The 21,311-nt window shown below is 37.7% G+C and overlaps 1 protein-coding gene across 2 annotated transcripts; it reads left to right on the forward strand.

Moving 5' to 3' along the window:
• The first annotated feature begins 6,730 nt into the window (after window positions 1-6,730).
• LOC131228659 (F-box protein At5g67140) lies at window positions 6,731-15,799 on the forward strand. 2 transcript variants are annotated; one of them, XM_058224474.1, is made up of 5 exons: window positions 6,731-6,900; window positions 7,007-7,153; window positions 9,336-9,471; window positions 13,543-13,641; window positions 15,437-15,799. In XM_058224474.1, the coding sequence occupies exons 1-5, from the start codon at window positions 6,806-6,808 to the stop codon at window positions 15,641-15,643; spliced, it is 684 nt and encodes a 227-aa protein (XP_058080457.1). In that variant the 5' UTR covers window positions 6,731-6,805; the 3' UTR covers window positions 15,644-15,799. The 2 variants fall into 2 exon arrangements, with proteins under 2 accessions (XP_058080457.1, XP_058080458.1); XM_058224475.1 differs by lacking the exon at window positions 13,543-13,641.
• Window positions 15,800-21,311: the final 5,512 nt, after the last annotated feature.

Below are 21,311 nucleotides of genomic sequence, written 5' to 3' on the forward strand. Positions count from 1 at the left end.
GTGAAATGATGCCAAAAGTTGTAACGAGGGAACTCAATGTTACCCATGTATGGTTGAAAAGTCTCCACCATTTCCAAAGTAAAGAACCAACGTAATTAGAATATGTCACCCTCACGCAAGCCTAGCTAAGTTATAATCGTATCCATTTCAAAAGCAGATTGTATTACATGAGACTATGCTCGGAATGATCCAACACAAGTTGCCATATGTAAGCACATTTCCGAGTGTTGCTTAAAGCTTGAAAAATGTGATTGAAATGATGGCAAGATAAGAAAATTCACGTGGGATATGAGCGCATGGCTTACATAGCTGGCATGATTATGGTAAGAAAATAATATAATACTCTACCATAGAACAATGCTCCATACGCATGCGCATGTAATCTTACATGGAGCATTCCTTTGCCTCAACTTCAACATTTCCAAAATTTGGCTAACTATTAGATAGATTCTAATCCAAAACTAATACTCAACTTACATTCAAACTGGCTCAACTTTAGACTTCTAATAGACGACTAAAACAGGGGGAAAAAATAAAAAATAAACGATCCAAATTTAACATCCGGATGCCTACTAATCAAGGGTCAGGATCCTCTATGTAATCTAATTATGGGGCATTTTAGTTTGAGTTTACTTCTATGTTGTGGAGCATCACATTCTTCTTGTGTATCAAGTATCATATTTATTGGGAAGATACAGAGTATAAACATTCTTACACATGCACACGTGTTTAGCAATACGAACCGTTGAAATCAATGGACCACCACATGTTTGGTCATCTGCAAATATATGTATGGCAGAAATTGAGTATGACCATGCTATGTACATATGCACCCTGCCGCCGTACATGCACACGTGCTTAATGATTCAAATTGTTAAAAGGAATGGACCATTTAACACGTTAGTCATCCGGAAATCGGATTAACTATACTAAGGTCTTATTACTTAAATATTAGCTTGATGGTTTTCGGTCGTTTTAAACTCTTCATCGAAGCCGGATGCATGCTCATGGATGGTTCTAATCCGCTAGAATAGTAAAGTTTTTGTCTAGCTTCTTCATAAAAGTTTTCTTTGATACTTGGGTAGGGACGCAGATTGCATGCAGATGGGTTTCAAGGAATTCCTTCGATCCTGACCACTGAGGAGGTCACCTAGACGTTTGTGCCATCCATTCTGCGAACTGATTTCAGATTATTTGGTTTTTTTTTTTTTTTTCTAATTAGCTCAATAAATAAAAGGAAATGAAAAATAATTACTATTTATTTTATTTATAGGTTATATTTGACTAAAATGATAACATGGTTTCATTATTTATTTAAATTATATTATTTACAAGTACATGTTCACTTTTTAAATATTTAAAGTATCACCTACCATTTGAAAATATGATGAGAAATGTGCTTACCGACTGACGATCATAGACTGGAAAAGTTGATTATGCCTTCTGACCTTTCATTTTCACAATTCTATCCCAATTGAAGGGGTTGGGCTGCGGAAGAAACAATGGCGCGCTCTTTTATTTATGTGTGTGATCCACACCATTTATGCCGTTTGTCATCTCATTTTAGGCCATGACTAAAAAATGAGGTAGATCCAAATCATACGTGGGCTCAGGAAGGTTCCAATGGTAGGCAATCTTTAGACCCTACAATGGATATGGGTAGTGTGATTGGCTTGAGCATTGGATTTGCCTATTTTTAGGTCATGCCCTAAAATGACACGGAAACACTGTTGAATGGCATGAATTTTTCACAAAAAACCATGGTGGCCCCCCTAGCTTCCGACGCAAGGACAATGAATTTCTCTCTCTTGGAGTGAGTAGGTGCGACTCTGGTCTCGCCTAACATGGTGCAACCCTAATAGTGGGGCCCACTTCAATGCATGTATTTTATATCCAAACCGTTTAACATTTCAATTAGGTCACGCAGACCTCAATGAAAGTAAAAAATGGAATCCAAATTTTTTGTGGCCCATAGGAAGCTTTTAATGGTAATTAATCACCATTGTTTCCTGTGTTTTGGTCCTTAAGATTTGGATTTTCTTTATTTTTGGGCCCATGCCCTAAAACTATCTGGAAAACAAATGGACGTAGTGGGTATACAATGCGTACGTTGAGGTGGGCCTTATGGTCAGGGCAGTACCTTGTTGGGTGAGACCGGATTGCACCTAATCCACTGCCCCTCTCTGCCTTACCGGCTAACCACGTTAGGTTTAAATGACCCAACTGATCCCGGTGTCCACTATTATGTTTGGGAGAAATCTACCCTGTCCATCCCTTTTAGCAGCTCATGATAAGACATTAGACCAAAAATCAAGCCGATAAAAGATTCGAGTCACACAACTGAAAATAGTGGAGAGGGGATTCCTATCTTTCAAACCTTTCCAAGCTCTAGCATAGTGTTTATGCAAAATCCAAACCATTGATAAAGTAGCCCAACCCTTCATGAGGGCATTCCCACAGGGATGACCTGAAGGAACAAAAATATTATCCTTATCCAATGCTTGTGGCCCTATGAATGTTTTAATGATGGGTGCAGAAGCTTCACTGTTTTCTTTTATGCGGCTCACTTTAGCTTTGGATCTGCACATTTTTAGGCTCCTGTTATAAAATGAACTGTCAAAACAAATGAATAAAGTGATCATCAATCAAACTCCATGGTGAGCCTCACTTAGATTCAGACCACTAGACATACGGTAGCTCCCTCTCTACCATCAGTACCATGGTTTAATTAAAAAAAAGAAAAAAAGAAAAAAAGAGGAGAGTTTGACCTTTTACAAAATGTGTTTCTAAAATCATATAAAATCCACACGGTATACAACGCTAGATAATTATATGAAAAATGGTATTTTAAAAAAAAACTTAGGTGAAGTACTTTAAATATTTTAAAAGATAGTATTTATTGCAGTTGGTTTTATGAAAATATATAATTTAAGATTTTATAATATAAGAGAATAATAATTATAAATGTATTTACCTTTCTTATTACATATGCATTTGATCCTTAATTAATATACTTAATACTTATTTAAACAAATAATGAGAAATAATAATGATTAGTTATTTACATTACCATGAAATTATTCTAAAAAACAAATAAGCCGGTGGTTGAAATAGTGGGAATTGAACTCAAGAGCACTACAAAAAAAGTAAAAAAAGTAAAGAAATAGTGGGAATTGATTGCCAATGGTTAAAACCTTGTCGGGCCACATAAGTTTTGAATCAGACTGACATTTATGTTTTCCCTGGATGTAGTTAGGAATCTCCTAATTAGTGTTGGATGGCATATAAATATCACAGTTGGCTCATAAAGGTTTTAGTGTTGGTTTCCTATCTCAAGTGTTTCCTAATATGAGCTACAAGACAGCTATCATTGCGAGCCAGTTGATGAAATCCCGCTGAGCCTGGTAACAACAATCTGCATTAAAAAGTTTACATGTAGCATACATTAAATCAGATTAAACATGCTCATAAGACCTCATTGTTAGCAAGTCACATTTCCAAAACCAATTTAATTTAATAACCTTAATTTCTGATTTTTGAATACTTGTTTATTGAAATAAGACTGTCCTGTTTTCATTTCTAACCATCCATGCATTTCCCCCAATCTGATAGTGAATTAATCAAATAGCTTTAATTTTTGGTCCATGACACATCTAAAATGAACCCACAATTTCTATAAAAGGAATTATTCAAATGCCAAGCATGCAATTCCTAAGTAATTTTCAAGCACCTGCGTAGCATCTATTATGTTCTATGAGGAGTTTTCCTCTCTACTAAAGGGGAGGTTTGCATGGATACACAGCTGTATATTGAATCTAGCTCATATTCCATTGATCTAAACCGTTCATTTGATTAGTCTTACTTTGTTTCATGGATGCTAGACCATTTCAACCTTTAGATAATTTGACTCTTGAAATTTGAATATGGACAGCATCATCATTTTTGTATAATCAAGGATTAAAATATTCAATGTGAGAGTTTTTCTCCGTCCAAAAGGGTGTCCCTCACGTAAATGGTTTGCGTCCATGGAAATAATCCAAATCCAACGGCTAAAGTCACATGCATGGAGGGGATAATCTCCTTTTCAAGCTTAAAACGTGTTACTCTAGCAAAGCATGGACAGATTCTATAGACAGGCACATACCGAATGCTCACTTGTCCTATGTTGTAGCCCAAACTGTTCAAATGGTAGGCCGGATTGATGGATCATAGCGGGGAAATGACACTGAAAGTTACTTATAACCATGTGATTGGTGGGCCAAAAAAGTATGGTTAAAAAAATTCATTAGTGTAAGTTTAGCTGTATTTGGAGGTGGATTGTGCTGCAGCGATGGCTAATGGACAGTTCTCTAATGGGACCCACCATGATTTATTTATTTTATCCATGCCGTCCATCTATTTTCCCAGGTCATTTTAAGGCAAGAGCCCAAAATTGAGGCAGATATAAATCTCAGGTGGACCACACCATAGGAAAAAGTGGTGATTGGACTCCCACCATTAAAAACTTCCTAGGGCCCACAAAAGTTTCGGATCAAGATGAAGTTTGTATTTTATCTTCATCCGGGTCTTTGTCACCTAATTAACAGGTTGGATGGTAAATAAACACTACAGTGGCCATAAGAAGTTTTTAATGGTGAGAGTTCAATCACTATTTGTTTCCTGTGGCGTGGTCCACCAGAGGTTTAGATCTGCCTAATTTTTGGGATCGTGCCCTAAAATGAGCTGATTAAATGGATGGACGTGGTTGATAAAACATATACATCATGGTGGGACCCACGGCACCGACCACTACCTAGTCCGTGTCTCACGTGAATCTGTCCCTGTATCGACGCAGCGGCTTCGGTGGATCCCCGGATCTACCAAGGTAAGCGGATCATTGACTGTGGGGCCCACCTAATGTATTTTTACTTACATTCATGTCGTCCATCGGTTTTGAGAACTTATTTTAGGGCACGATCCCAAAGCAAAGCAAAACAGTGATGATTGAATACCCACCATTAAATTTTTATTGGGACCACTGGAATTTTTATTTTCCATCGAACCTGTTAATAAGGTCAATAATACATTAAAGAGGTGACCACACAAATATCAGATTGATCCAAAGGTTTTGTGACCCACAAAAAGTTTTAATGTTCAATATCCACTGTTTTTCTTGGTGTGATCCACCTGACATTTGAATTTTATAATTTTTTTAATATTATTCTAAAATTAACTTTAAAAATCGATGGACGGCGTGGATGTAAATGAAATACATCGAGGTGGGTCCTACAGTCAGGGATCCACCGAAGCTGCACCGGATGTTGAGTGCCAGCGTAGTATACAAGCGTCATTTTTTGTGTGTGTTAATTAGTATCCACGTGTCTTTCAATTGAAGAAATCCAATCCGTTCAATTCGTGACCCCACTGTAGTCGGGGCACATTACGTCTTACCATCTACATCTTTTAATGAATTCGGACCGTTGAATATTTCTCACTTCAATATATCTACGCTCAACAGGCACCTAAAAATTCCTCTGATGATAATTTTTAATTTTGGATCGTAAAAGTATGGCCCACCATTTAAACAGTTTAGATAAGCATATGAGGATGCCACGCGTACAAAATTCACGTGAATGCGTGTGCATGGAACATTCTCTAGCAGTGCACGCTCCTTTTGAAGAAGTAAAGAACCTCGTTGAAAAGAACCGCGCCAACCTTACAAGGCGGATTCGTAAGGGGCGTGCCTACTCTAACGGGACAATGTGCATGAAATCCACCCCGTTAATCAGGAGATTTGCCTTGTTATTACCATAGATTTAAAAAAGCAGATCGGTCCAAAATTTTATTAGGCCACAAAAAATGGAAGACTTGGGATGGGACGGTAACCATTAGATGAGTTTAGGGCCCACTGTTATTCATATATACCATCGAATCGGTTCATCTGACAATATTCTCTAGGATGGAAGTACTTCGCGATAATGCCTCTGTATGGAACTCAGGTGGGCCACAATTGTTTTAAGAATATTTTTACACTGTTTCCTATGGTGAAGCGCATCCAAATATTGGATGGGTGTGATATTTTGGATCAATGCCAAAAATTATATGGTGAACCTGATGGACGGTGTGGATCTCATTCAAGTCGTTCTGTCCAAAGATTTTGGAGGCGATCTCCTGGCTAACTATGGGGAGCAACGCCAGCGTATTAGCTTTAAGAAAAAGACAGGTAAGTGAATTCAATTCAAGGATGTTGACTTGGAACGATGACGGACGGATGTCCACATTTTTACACCACGAGTTACATGGTACTCAGGTTATGTATGACGCTTGCTACACGGTCACTCAAGATTTTGTACACGTGGAAAATAATGATTCGTATAAAACCGACCAGATAGTGCATCTAATAGGTTCTAAGATACAATATCAAGATCGGGTTGATTAAAGAATCATAAGTTCTGATTTGTGGACATTTGTTTGTACAAATAGAACCGTTGGATAGTTTTCATTTTAACCGTACAATATTGTCCACAATCTGATAGTCAGATAATCGTATAAACTTAATTATTATTTAATAATATATATAAATTATGATACATAATTTTAACGGTTTACTTTGACTAATTGTATGAAAAAAATGCAATTTTTAAGTAATTTATAAGTGCCTGCGTATCAGACATCACACGTTTCCAGAGTATTAAACTTTTTTTTTCTTTTTCCAATTTTGCCCCTCTGTCCGGTGGCAACTATCCTTTCGTTCTCTCTCTGTTTCTCTATTTCTTTCCATTTCCTTCTTTGTTGAAGAGAGAGAGAGAGAGAGGTGGAGAGAGAGATGGGCGAGGAAGAGGAGGCTGATATCGAACGCCTCCCTGTCGACCTCCTTGCTCATATCTTCTTCCTCATCTCTTCCTTCAGAGATTTGGCCCAGTCAGTCCTTTTTCATCACGAATTTACCTCTCTCTCTCTCTCTCTGTACATATTTCAATCTCTCTTCCTTCCTGACTAATATTCCCTTTTTTTCTTTAATTTGTAGGGCGAGCGGGGTTTGTAGGAAATGGAGACAAGGGGTGAATCAGTCGCTGGCGAGGAAAGAGAGGCTGAGCTTTGCTGGTTGGACGATGGATGAGGATTCAACCGCCCGCCTCGTTCACCTTGCCTTCTCCCTCAAAGAGCTCGACATGTATCTCTCTCTCTCTCTCTCTCTCTCTCTCTCTCTCTCTCTCTCTCTCTCTCTATATATATATATATATATATATTTATCTCTCTCTCTCTCTCTCTCTATATATATATATATATGTGTGTGTGTGTGTGTGTGTGTGTGTGTGTGTGTGTCTAAAGTATTGTCCAGTAATGATATTTATTTATTTATGTGAGCATTGGAAGTTTTCTTTTCAATGTTCTGTATTTGTCTGCATATTTTGATGGTTAGGATCATCTGTTCAGGGTAATTTTCCGATGATTGTTAATATACTGTAGCATGAAGAAAAGATGGATGGTTATGATCATCGGAGCATCTTGGCATGCAGGCTTCAATGAGCGATGCATGCTGGTGATCTGGAGTTGCAATGGTGGCAAAATGAACTCAGATGAGAACATGTTGTTCAAAATATCAATTTTTTAATTGTATTTGGGGTCTTGGATGATCTGTTATGCATTGCTGATTTGGTACAATACATTCAATGCTTAGCTTTATAACTTCATCAATCTCTTTTGTTTTTGCTATAATAACAAAAATATTGAAATTATAAAAGGTTAGGGAAGTTAGAACCTTGTTTAACGTGTGTTGAAATTGTTTTCCAAAAAAAAGATTGATTCTTGAATATCTTATTATTCTCCTTCTTTTTTTCTTTTTCCTTTTTTTCCTGATATTTTCCTTAAATCTTTGGCTTAAAATTTTTTTTGACCTATAAGGGCCAATATGACCCGATACCGATACGCGACGCTGTATCGTATCATTTTTCTGTCGGGCCGATACGCTGACCGATACTGACATTTAGAACCATGGATGAAAGATTCTTAGTGGAAAGGAATGGTAAAATCAGTGAGGAAGGGAAATTTTCTGTTTCCGTTGTAGGCTTTGATCATCAGTGGTCTATGAACAATGTGACACTTATGTTTGGAGAATCTGGAAGGTTGTGTAGATTGTATCCCAAGAAATATAGATACTAGTACACCCAAAAGGTTTGCTGGCTCGACAGGACTTTTGTGGTCACTCCAAGGCCAGATCTTTTGGGGGATTGGGGTTGTTTGTAGCTTTTTGTTGGATGTGCCTATTTTCTTTTTCATTTTTCAATGGCCTATTTTTCTTAAATAAAATGATCAATTCTCAAAAAAAGAAAAAGAAAAAAAAATTCCAAAGGTCAGGATCAACCCATTTGCAAGTTATACATGTATGTTAATGATATGTGATACGAATGCATATATGTAAATGACCTATGTACATTACTCTCATATCCATATATTTCCTAATAAGTTCCATTAGGCTCTCCTTATTGCTAGTAAGGTCTAGAATTTGTTTTGAGTTGGGTGGTGTTCATAAGATTTAGAGGTGGCATGCGTATGTGTCGATTTAGAGGAGCATGTTATGTAAATCATAATGGTCTAATGATCTTAGCCATCCAAGGCCGCAGCCATCAAATAGATGGTTCAGAAGGAAAATGGGAAAGTTTTCAAATTTGATGGGCAAAATCAGATGGTAAGGTTGTCTGGTCAGTGTGATATTCTTCAGGTTGTGCTCCATCCATGGTTGAGCCCGTGTTTTGGACAGTATGGACAGATGTAAATGCATGCTGCTTGTTGGTGGATGATCTGCCGCTGTTTAACATGGTGTGACAACTGCATACCAGAGCGTAGCCCTTTTCAAGAAGCCATAAAGTTTCATGAGGTTGCGACTTCTAGTTTGTAGAAAAGCTTGGAAAAATCAGATGTTAAAGTCATTCTATCGGTGTGGTCTGTGGATTATGCTCCATCCTCTGTGGGTCCATGATTTGAAAGGTCTGGATCGATGTAAATGTGTACCCTGTGTGGTGTTTTTTTTTTTTTTTTTTTTTTTTTTTTTAATAAAATAAAAAATAAAAAATGCATACCCTGTGTTTGGTGGATGAGTCACCAACATTTTCATGGTCATGGTTTGGTGTTGCAATACGGAGCCTAAGCCTGTTTCAAGTATGTATGAAGTTTCATGAGGTTGCTACCTCCAGTTTCTTAGAAAAAGCTTGTGACCTAGTTTTTCATATGCTTTCGTCATATGTGAAGGAAGAAAAATCATTTAACCCCTGTACTTTTAAGTAGTATTTCAAGATGACATCTTAATTCAATGATTTAAACATTTTTACTCTCTGATTTGCTTTATTTTCTTGTAGTTCACGGCGCTGTTGGGGCTGCCAAATAACAGATGACGGACTGTACAAAATATCTTTGGCAAAGTGTGTCGGCAATCTGACATCAATATCCCTGTGGGGTATGACAGGGATCACAGACAAAGGCGTAGTTCAGCTGGTATGGGACCTTATACTTCAGAACAAGAACCGTATGGTGTGGACTGTTTTAATCTATTATGGGTTCAAATATGAATAGTGGTAACCCTTTTACTGCTCCATGAGCTCATATCCTTAAGCTAAATTCTGAAAATCCAATCTACTTATTAGTGGTCTAACACATTCATCTTTTTGCCTTTTGAAATCAAGAGTTCAACAAAAAGTTCTAAAATCTTTTCTGATTGTTGTTAAGAAAGAAGAAGAAGAAGAAGAAGAAGAAGAAGAAACAACTTATGGTAGTTGCATTTGCAAATTGGTTACTGACTTCTCAAATGTTAGAATGACTCTTTTTTTCTGGGATTGCTGTTGACTTCCATCCTTCTATGGAAATGCTGCTTCATCTCAAGTTTCTAGATCTAGTTATGATGCTTCTAAAGCCACTGCTCATCTTAGGCTTTTACTTTAGGGCGTGTTGGGTTTTCCCCAAAAATTCCAAATGCCCCCCTAAGGTCATAGTTGGTCAACTGCTTAATCTCAAGGAACCTTGAAGATGCCAATGGCCCACACCCCTTCTGGGTGTACACCAAAAAATCTATGCACAGATCATGCCTTAAACAATGTGTGACTGGACTCCAAATATGTAAGGATGAATTCCATGAAATGTCAGTGTCATATACCTTCATGAATCTCCTACTGATGTGCTGCTCTTTGGATCATGGTTCAGATTCATGCTCCCACTTAGCCATTTATACCTGCTAACATCATGAAACAAAAACACTTCTCTGCCCCTGTTCCCAATTCCACAGCTGCTTTCTAGTCACACTTCCTGCAACCATGGTTAGAATGTTGGTGTTTCATTATGCAATGATAAATGTAATGTTTGAAGGCTCCATTTATTGGAGGTTGCATGCCTATCGGTTGTTTGAATTGCAGGGTTATTCTGTTATTCTGGTTATGAACTTCATATGGTGGGTCATACATCCTGCAAATAAATGGAGGCTGGTGCATGTATCACACCCTTGGGATACAAAAACATACTGGGTATTGCATGTATCGTGTAAGGTATCGCTGTTTTTGGGAAACATCGGGAAATTCGTCGAATTGTTAATGAAATTTCAGGTGATGTTAAAAAAATGCATTAATACACACTTAGAACTCAAAAGATCACAAAAAAACAAGTAAACATAAAATGTTTCCTTTATATATAGGGTTCTAAACTTTGCGTTGTCTGACAGAAGTGATGCAACTATATTCACAATCAGATCATATAATTTATAAATCATAAGAGGCATGTATGAAAACATAAATACATTTAAAAGCCAATTCTGTCCAACAATGTATATTGCATTTATTCAAAAACATATTTTTAAATTAACTTTAACTATATATATATATATATATATATATATATGAAAATAAATGAGTGTGGCTGATGTTAAGATCAATGTATACTCGTAAATACATAAATAGCATCTGGACAATGTAATTTGTTTTTTTTTTTTTTTTAATTATTTATTTTTTGATATTTTTATTTTATTTTTTTTCAAAAATTCCAAAATGCTTTGTCGATCTCATAGATCAACTTTCAAGCACTCACACATGATTTTTCCGCACTCTAATTGGAAGTTGAATGGGTGAAATTGGGAAAATTTTGGATTTTCCACAAAATTTCCCATTTTCCCCAAATTCGAAAATCGGAGGTCAAAATCCATGATTGAGCATGCAAAACATGCAAAACCATGGATTACTAACTTCATTTCACAGATTCCAAGCAATTTAAACAAGAGAGAACAATTTGAATTAGTAAAAAGTCACCAATTGGTACCACATGCTCTCCAATCATGATTTCTGCGCCCAAAACCCCCTTTTATCCAAACTAATGAAAAGGATTGGTTGAAATCCCCTTAGCAACATAATCTCAGCAAAAAAAAAAAGCAGAGAAAATTGGTATTTTATGAATTTTTTGGAAGGGGACTGATGCAAGTGCAATATCGTTGATACGTGTGATACGTATTCATGATATCAAGGAACTTATTACAACGATATTTTCATAATACTACAACGTATCGATATATTGTTAATGTATTGTGATATATTGACTGATACTGGGAAGTTTTCCAACTACGGCCCAATTTTGTGTCGGCATTGATATATCGTCAATATATATACTGGGAAGTTTTCCAACTACAGCCCAGTTTTGTGTTGGCACTGTGCGATATCGATAGTATCACTAGATACTCTTGATACTGAAATCATTGCTTGTGATTAATTGAGAATTTTGACATATCCACGTGAGAGAGGGTAAAAGAAGAAAAAAATGGCTTGTCTACTATCCACAGAATCTCCTCCTTTAGCTGACTTTTTCGAATAGAGTATAACTAAATGTTAAGCCCTGCGACCTCTAACATGGCTGAAATGCTGGCCAATGTCAATAGATGCTCTGTATTGTAGCATATTTTCCCCAAAAGTTCCAAATAGCCCCTTTAGTTTTATACTGAGATTAATTATGTTTAGGAAAAAAAAAAAACATTACACTGGACATGCCTCTAGGCATTCATGTTGCACTGGTGAAATTCCACTACAAATTGTTCTGTTATCACAAAGTTGCATGTTGTGTTGCATTAGATTATATGATTTTTTTTTAATCCTTTTAGATTATATCATATTATACCATATTATATTGTGGGCTTTTGTGTAAGCATTTTCTTATATTTTGGCATATTATCGTATAAGCATCTTATTGGATGACATGTTGTTGGTTGACAAGATTAGGGAAAGGGAAATGCTAAAATGGAGATCTGGTGGAATGTGCTAGATTCTTATCATTGCCATCATCGTCATCATCTAAGCCTTATCCCATTTAATTGGTGGCGACTACATGAATCTTGTTCCACGAATCTTGTTCCACCAGTCCATTCTATCAAGGGCCATTCCTTTAGTTAGACCATAGGTCATCAAGTCATTTCTTACTACCTCCATCCACGTCCTTTTGGGCCTTCCCTGTGCACTTTTAGAGCCTTCAACTTGTCCCAACTCACTCCTAACTGGCGTGGTTCTTGGTCTCCGTTGCACATGACTAAACCATCTAAGTCTACTTTCCCTCATCTTATTACCTATTGTTGCTATGCTTAAGTTCCCTCAAATGCATTCATATCTAATTCTATCCTTCTCTGCCTTGCCACTCATCCATCTCAACATCCTCATTTCAGATGAACTCATCTTATGAATATGATGTTCCTTAACTGCCTAACATTCTATCCAATAAAGCATGGAAAGGTGCTATATTCTAAAAGCATCAAATAGTTGGCGGAGCCAGCCCAAAGTATTTGGACAACAACTTTGTAGAAATAGTATAGAGGCGAGGTTTTAGTTAAAATCAATAGTTGAGAGATTCCTCAATGCTATTTGACTAAGAGATTTTTTACAGATGCAATCATGCAAAAGATGGGGAGTTGATGAGATCGTCTACAATAGAATTAGAACTAGTGGATGAGGTGGAGATGTGCCTTTGTAGTGTTGTTTGATTGTTGCATGCTTATAGAAATTAATGAGAATTTTATATGATAGCCATTTGATTGTTTATGCTATCTGGGGAGGATTATTGGTAGTTAGAAAGGAGCGCGAACATAGGTTGAGTGTTTCTGAGAGGATGTTGAGTTAGAAGTGTGGAAGACGAGGACGATAGAACATCCAAAGAACAGCTTAGGTGTAGTCCCAATAAGAGAAAATATGGACAGCATATTGAGATGGTCCAGGCATGTGCAACAAAGACTGGAGGCAGCTCCAGTAAGGAGGAGAACTTGGTTGAAAGTCTTAAAAAAGAGTTTCATAGGAAGACTTGAAAGGACTTAGATTGGGGTAGTGAGAAGGATATCAAGTCTCGTTCACACACTGTGTATTGCACCTTGGATAGGAATGATGGGCGAAACAGGACCCAGAAACCTGACCCCAAATAGCTGGCTATGATTTTTTTTTTTTTGTCCTTTTTAATAGCTGGCTATGATGATGATGACGATAGTGATGATGATGGTATAAGCATCTTATCCTTTCATTCTGTATTTTGTTGTTCATATAGTTGTTTTTGCCTCTGCAGGTTTCAAGAGCTACTTCCGTACAAAACCTCAATGTTGGTGGTACATTTATTACTGATGAATCCTTATTTGCAATTGCAAATAATTGTCCACATTTGAAGGTGAATTTTCGTAAAATGATGCAGTATGAGTTTTATTTCTTGTTCATCTATTGCTTATGGAATAGGATCTACACACTTGACAAAAATGCTTTATGATAATTCATTTGATGGGGAGATTTCTACTAGTTCATTATATAAATTTATAATGACATTTGGTATAGTTATCCGTCGACTATCTTCTTCTGTTGGCTATTTCCGATGAACGTGTCTTAATTTACTCTACATGGTTAAGAATTCATGCTTTGGCATAATCATATTTATATTTCAAGCTATATTAATTTCACTACATGTATGAGCTTTTACATAGTTACATCACAATGTGGATGAAAGGAAATAAAAGATGAGCGGAGTAGACAAATAGTCTGAAATGAAGTTCCAAGCTACATAGTAAGCATTTGGGAACCCTATACCTTGCTGCCTTGGGATTTATACACCTTAAGAAGTAGAAATATTACGTCATGTTCTCTTTCCCTATTCCATTATGGAAACTTACGCCTTAAAAATATTCTATCTTGGAAAAGAAGCATTTTCAGGGCGCAGTGGAACACTTTCTCATGGATTAAGTACCGGTTCAGAGTGTGACTCACCTGAGGACCAAAACCACTCTGATTTGGGCCTTTTTCGGTTTGGTGATTTGTATCATTTCAGACCAAAACAGACACAACTCAGACAATACGAATTCGTATTGGAACTTGGAAGATTTTTGAAACCATGCAGTCTACTGTCATCCTATGGTAGTCATCTCCTCTCTACTAGAGCTTTCAACGATGTTTGCCATTATGGAAACCCCCAGTTCTGCTTGAGGGGCAGTTTCCATGATCATCGTGTATGAGTGGGTTGTTCCTATTTTTTTCTCCGGTTGATCTTCATGGTACAATCCACCATTTTCACGGGACGGATGTTCCACAGAATTGACACATCAATAGAAAATAAAATGTTGCATGTGGAAGTTAGCATACAACATTGTATGGGAACATTTACTCATGAAAATGATGGACGGTTTAAGTCACACATGTGGATGATCTAACTCTACCTGCATCTTTAGCCTCCTTGACAAGCTTAATGCGCGAGTTTTTGCCTCAGGTGATCTTTGTGGTTGGCCCACCATATGCATGGCTCAGATGCCATGCGTACATGTGACATGTTGGCATGTAGGAACCTATTCCTTGCAAACATCACCTGCAATGGGTTGTAGGTGGTCATTCCTCTAATGCTTCACATACAGCCCTACCTTTGTAACATCAGATTAGGTCCGACAGTTATTGTTTCTCCTGCTGTAGAAAGGAAGGAGGATAACCAGCTTGGGCGCATCCGTTGGTTCAGTCCTGGATAGATGTGTTGTAGCCTGTCTAGCACGTGGCACTCTATGCGTGGGGTCGCCATTCTATTCAAGTCATATGGGTCATTTGAATTCTGCACTCCTCTTGACTTACTGATGGTTCGATTTACTCGCATAAGCATAAGTTCGAACCAAGTGGAATACTCGAAAGTTAGTTTATTATTATGCGAAGGGTTCTCCTTGTTTGGTAAAAAAGTGATATTCCAATAGGTGTGAATTCTGGGATCATGTCCCATCCAAGGTAGGGCCTACCTGATGATCAGTTCCGATCTCAAATGTATTTGCCATGTGCACAAAAAGCAAGTTGATAAGTTAAGTGAAAGAAAGTTATAAGCATTCTATGTTCTTTCAATGAGAGGCTGGTTCTTTATCTTTTCACATGTAATGTTGTTGTTGCAAATGTCCCACTCTATTTATTGAGTTGATTACATAGTGATGTTTTGTTTATTTACACAGGCTATTGTCTTGTGGAGCTGTCGCCATGTCACTGAATGTGGCCTCATCGCACTTGTAAATAAATGCCGGAAGCTTGAATCGATCAACGTATGGGGAATGAGAGTTCCCGTGGACTGTTTCATTGGTTTGCTTGCGATAAGTCCCGCTCTCCAGATAAAACCTGGAGGCCTGCATCCCAACATTGGCAATTTCACTTTGGTAAGGTGAAATTAATTTGTTCATATGGTCTATTGTCCATAGACATTGTTATATGATTTTCTTTTCTTGTTTTATCAACTTTGTATTGTTGCATTGTTGGATGAATCATGTGCTTTGTATATTTGAATAAGAAATAAAACGATGCACCTGTTATCTTTCTAGAAAGGAGAATGTTATAAATCAGAGGCCGAGTTCCTCGCTTGTATCAAACTGGTAACTTCCCTGTTGTGCACCTAGTTTTTACATGTGGCACCCATGGTTGGTTTATCCAAGCCATTAGTCTGCTGACCCCGATATTGGTTGGACCATGTCACGAAAATCTCTCCCAAATTGGAACACTATAGCCATTGAATCTTTGATTTTTCCTTCATTGAATGTGGCTTGTTCGCGCATTTCCTCTCAACCATATATGGACTAAATACACAACAGCTCCCCGCTCTTTATGAACAGAGCACCTGTCCTTTATAAATTATACTGTCCACACCAAGTATCTAATTAGGGGACTGTCCGACAAACGCTTTGCGGCGCCCAGCCCTGTGATTGTGTAATGTTCGCTTCATACATTTGTTTCTGTCAGATGTCATCTCAAAAATTAAATGGCTTAGGGACTTGGGTAGGCCACAATAAGGGAAACAGTGATGATGGGTGATGTTGACCTCCCTCTCACGCACACACCTGCATGGACCCATCATCTCTCCCTCTCCTTTTTTTTCCCTTCCCTTTCCTCCGAATTTTCCCGTCTCTCCCCACCGCTTTGCACATGCCATACAGTATTACATAAAGAACTGAATTCAACAGACCTTATTGTATACATTTAATAAAGAACAGAAGTAACAAACTTTGTTGTACGTGCCATATGTTTGTGTTAGGAAGTATAATGTGAGTTGTACATGCAACTATAAATACAACTCAACATGCTTAAATAGGTAGATGAGTATATTTAGCTGTATGTACAGCTCACATTATACTATCCTAAGTTCCTAATGTCTCTGGCTCGTTAGACGAGCTGGTAGAGACATGGAACCAAATCATGGAATATCAACCATAGTTCTAGAACTCGATGACTCAGACTTGAAACTTGTCTGAGGCCAATGTTGTCAAAATCATTATCGTATAAGAAATTGCAAATCGATCATAAATCATAAGATTTTATTTTTAAAAAAATTAATTGAAAAAAATATGAAAAATATAAATAAATTAGAAAAAATTTAAAACTCATCAATCATCCTTTTGCCATCAATATGCATTAAGCAATACTATGAGATGATAATGTTAAAGGATTCTTATCTTTCCTTTATTTCCGTCTTTCAAGAAATTTTCTTTAAAAGATAATATGATCTTTTAATAATTTATGTTGTTATTACCTCTCTTGAACGTAGAATCACGTGCAAAAGAGGCATTTGATACTGTACATTGACACAAAAAAAGAAGAAGAAGAAGATATTTTGATCCTTTAGCAATACGGATAAGTCAACATGATTGTAACCATTCATAAAAACATCTTGACAAAGCATACATCAATTTGGTGTTTTGACCAGTTACAAAGTAAGAAATCATTATTAAAAAATAAAAAATAAAATAAAATAATTTACCTTTTTCCAAACGATTCTTAAAGCCGATTTAGAAACATAAAATGAAAGCTAAGTGAAGCTTAAAATAGAAAAGAAGTATAATTTGAATTGTAAATTGGGATTTAAATCATAAATCATTGGATTCATATAAAAAAAAAAGGATTCAAGGTGGGATTCAAATCGTTTTGGTTGAGTTTCGATTCAAATCCTATATAGTAAATCGTAGGATTTTGACAACACTGGCTGAGACAACTTGACAAGATTTCCAGTTGAGTGACCATGAAACTCAGTTGCAAAAATAACTTGGCCTTAACTCGTTGTGACTCATCGTGTTCTTGGTTCACTCAACACAATCTCTCAACAAACAACCGGCCATTTGTGTGTATGTAAATCATTCATTAACATCACAGCAAATACGATTAAGACGCTTCTCTCACGTAAATAAGGAGTTAGAATATGGAATAAGGACATACAGACAAGAACCAATCCCAATGAAAAGCCTTCTTCCATTTTATAACCAATCCTAACGAAAAGGCTTCTTCCATCATTTTATAACCAATCCCAATGAAAAGGCCTCTTTCATCATTTTATCTATATATGACTATCTAAAAAATATAAATAAACATTATTTTTAAAATATTGAGTCTCGTCAAGTAAAGACTTGTCCAAGTCTTTGAGTCAACTCCACCCAACTTGATATTGAGTTGAGTTTTTAAGTTTTTCAACCAAGATATCAACTAGCAATATCCAGCTGTCACCGTGTCTATCTAATGAAAATATTACCTTCCTTGAATTGTTTGTAAGAAGGCGACACATTCTTCGTCGATAAGGCTTATTGCATGTACTCACCAGGGGCACTTCATCTACCTTATCACCATATATCCTTGAGCAAAAATGTATACCAAAAGACAAGTGAAAAAAGAGAAGCATTAAAAAAACGAAAAATCCACTAACTAGTGGTTAAGATATCCACTGAAGGGTTTACCTGAATGTTGCCTGGGGTATCGGTTTCTTCTCCTTGTTCAAGATTATAGTATAGTCTATAGAAGAAACCTCGGTATTAGAGTGGGGTGGCATGGATCTGATATAGAAGCAACACCCTAAACAGCCCATGAATTCTTTAATCTTCAAGATAATCTTAGGGCCTGTTTGAAGTATGTATTCCATGGGAAATGAAAATAGTTTCCCTTAATTCGGCATTTTTTTGCCATTTGATCAGGCTTTTCAAAATTTTCTTTTCCCCAACACAAGAAGCAAGGTCACAATTGCTTAATGAACGGGGGAGTTCACATGAGTTTTCCTTCCAAATCAAGCACAGCCTACTTTTTGGAATCTATGCATTTTCTTTTCTATTCTCCTTGAATCATCAAACAGGCCCTTATATAGTTCAAGCAATGAAAGTTAAATGGTTTTTTTTTCCCTTTCAAATCTTGAATTTTAAAATAATAATAATAATAATAATAATAATAATAATAATAATAATAAAATCATTTCACGAATGTAACAGTGCAGATAAAGCAAAACAAAGCTCATTGAAGCCAATATATTGAGTATTAGAACTCAATGAGGTATATGACCCGTCGACGGTGGGCTCATCAGATTAACAGTTTGGGTCAGCAAACAATGAGCCCCACATGTGCAGAACTGGGTAATTCCTTCATCTCAAAATGTATGATACTATATCATACCACAAGTTGATCATTTGGCATTTCTATTCTAATTTAATAAAAGTGTTTTAAATAAGAGTTGCTCTAATAAGCACTGGGTAATTCCTTCATCTCAAAATGTATGATACTAGATCATACCACAAGTTGATCATTTGGCATTTCTATTCTAATTTAATAAAAGTGTTTTAAATAAGAGTTGCTCTAATCAGCACTGGGTAATTCCTTCATCTCAAAATGTATGATACTATATCATACCACAAGTTGATCATTTGGCATTTCTATTCTAATTTAATAAAAGTGTTTTAAATAAGAGTTGCTCTAATAAGTTCTTTCTGTTTTAGCTCTTGTTTTAAATGAGCTTATTTGATAAAATTATTTTTTCAAAAAAAAAAAAAAAAGCTTTCATTTGAAATGAGCACATCCGGTAAAATCTTCGAGAGCTTTTTTTTTTTTTTTTTCTTAAAGATAGTTGATGTCATTTGTAATGATTACAACAACTTTATTATAAGAGTAATCTAGATGGTTGTTTTGGTGGATTTTATCATAGATGGACCATGCCTCAAATGACAAAAGAATGGATGGCTATAATTTTCATGTTTTAAGCATTTTGGCTATCCATTATGTATGTGGATCGTCCATCATATGGAGCCCACCTTTGATGTGGACTGTCCATTGTGTGAGCCAAGCCTTGAAAGTTTGTCATCCATCATGTGAGGCCCATCTTGGATGTGAACCATTCATCATTAGGGGGTGACTTGTGACATGGGCTGTCCATTATGTGGAGCCCACCTTTATGTAGGTCATCCATCAAGTGGGGCCCACCATCAATGCTAATTGTCCTTTATATGGGCCCCTTAATATCTACTACCCATTGCTCATCACATAGGGTCCACATTTGATGTGTCCATGGTGTGGGCCCTACCTTCGAAATGGATTTACCATCACGTGGGGCCCACTTTTGATATAAATCATTCATCATGTGGGGCACACCTTTTATGTGGATCATCCACCATTTTGGGCCACTTTGGATATGGGTTGCCTATCGTGCGAGACCTTGGATGTGGACTATCCATTAGGTCGGGCCCACTTGATGTGGACCGTCCATCATGTGGTGGCCACATTTTAATATGGGCCATTCATGATGTGGGACCCACCTTTGATGTCCATCCATCATGTGGATCCCAACATTGTTGCGGACCATCTATCATGTGGGGCCCACTTGATGTGGGTCGTACAACTTGTGGGACCCACCTTTCATGTCCACCATTCATCAAGTGGGTTCCCACCTTTGCTATGGATTGTCCATCATGTGGGGCCCAACCTTCAATATGAGTCGTTCATCATGTGGGCCCACCTTTGATGTCAACCTTCCATCATGTGGTCCCACATTCAATGTCCACCATCCATTATGTGGGTCCCACCTTTGATGTGGACCGTCCATTAGGTGGGATCTGCTTATTGTGGATCATCCATCATGTGGGGCTCAACCTTCAATATGGGTTGTTCATCATGTGGGCTCACCTTTGATGTCAAGCTTCCATCATGTGGTCCCACATTCATTGTCGTTATCCATAATGTGGGTCTCACCTTTGATGTAGACCGTCCATCAGGTGGGGTCCGCTTGTTGTGGATCATCTATCATGTGGGGCCCACTTTTGATGTGACTGTTAGAGGTGTACACGAGTCGAGCCGAGCCGAGCTGAGCTTTTCCTAGCTCGTGCTCGACTCAGACTGCTCGAGTCTCAGCTCGTGCTCGACTCGACTTAGCCTTCGAGCTCGGAACAACAGCTCGTGCTTGGCTCGTCCGAGTTCAAACAGAGTTTTCGAGTCCGGGTGAGCTGCGGCAGGGACAAGGGCACCGGGTAGGGCAGGGACGAGCGGCAAGGACGAACTGTAGCAGGGACAGGGGCATCGGGCAAGGCAGGGACGCCAGACAGGACAAGGTGGCCACCGGACAGGGCAATGTGAGAGAGAGAGAGAGAGAGAGGGAAGAAGAAGGGTAAGGAAAATTGCGACTGGGCAGGGCAGGGTCTGCCAGACGATTGCTGTGGCCACCAGAAAGGTCGTCGGACAGGTGAGGGAAGAAGAACAATGAGGCAATTGAGCGGCTGAGACTTGAGAGGGAGAGGGAAGAAGGGTAATGGCCGATGGGAGATAGGGGAATGAAGAGAGGGTTTTTTTTTTTTTTTTGAAGGGGACCGAATGAGCGCTGGGATGACCAATGGGAGATTGGGAGTTAGGGTTTTGATTTTTAAAGGGTATATATACCCTATCGAGTCGAGCCAAGTCGAGTCGAGTTTGAGTATTATTCGAGTCGAGTCGAGTCGAGCAGGGGCAAGCTCGAGCTCGGCTCAAATTCATTTTGAGCACCAAAAAGCACCAAAAAACAACTCAACTCGGTTTGAACTCAGCTTCGATCTGAGTTAAGTCTAGTTTTTT

The sequence above is a fragment of the Magnolia sinica genome, chromosome 16 (assembly GCF_029962835.1).
Source record: "Magnolia sinica isolate HGM2019 chromosome 16, MsV1, whole genome shotgun sequence".
Taxonomy (NCBI): Eukaryota; Viridiplantae; Streptophyta; class Magnoliopsida; order Magnoliales; family Magnoliaceae; genus Magnolia; species Magnolia sinica.

Excerpts from the sequence above, each read along its gene's own strand:
- LOC131228659 (XM_058224474.1), top strand. The coding sequence starts at position 6,806 with ATGGGCGAGGAAGAGGAGGCTGATATCGAACGCCTCCCTGTCGACCTC. Across the intron at positions 9,472-13,542 it reads ACAAAGGCGTAGTTCAGCTG|GTTTCAAGAGCTACTTCCGT; the intron begins GTATGGGACCTT and ends TTGCCTCTGCAG. Across the intron at positions 13,642-15,436 it reads ATAATTGTCCACATTTGAAG|GCTATTGTCTTGTGGAGCTG; the intron begins GTGAATTTTCGT and ends TTATTTACACAG.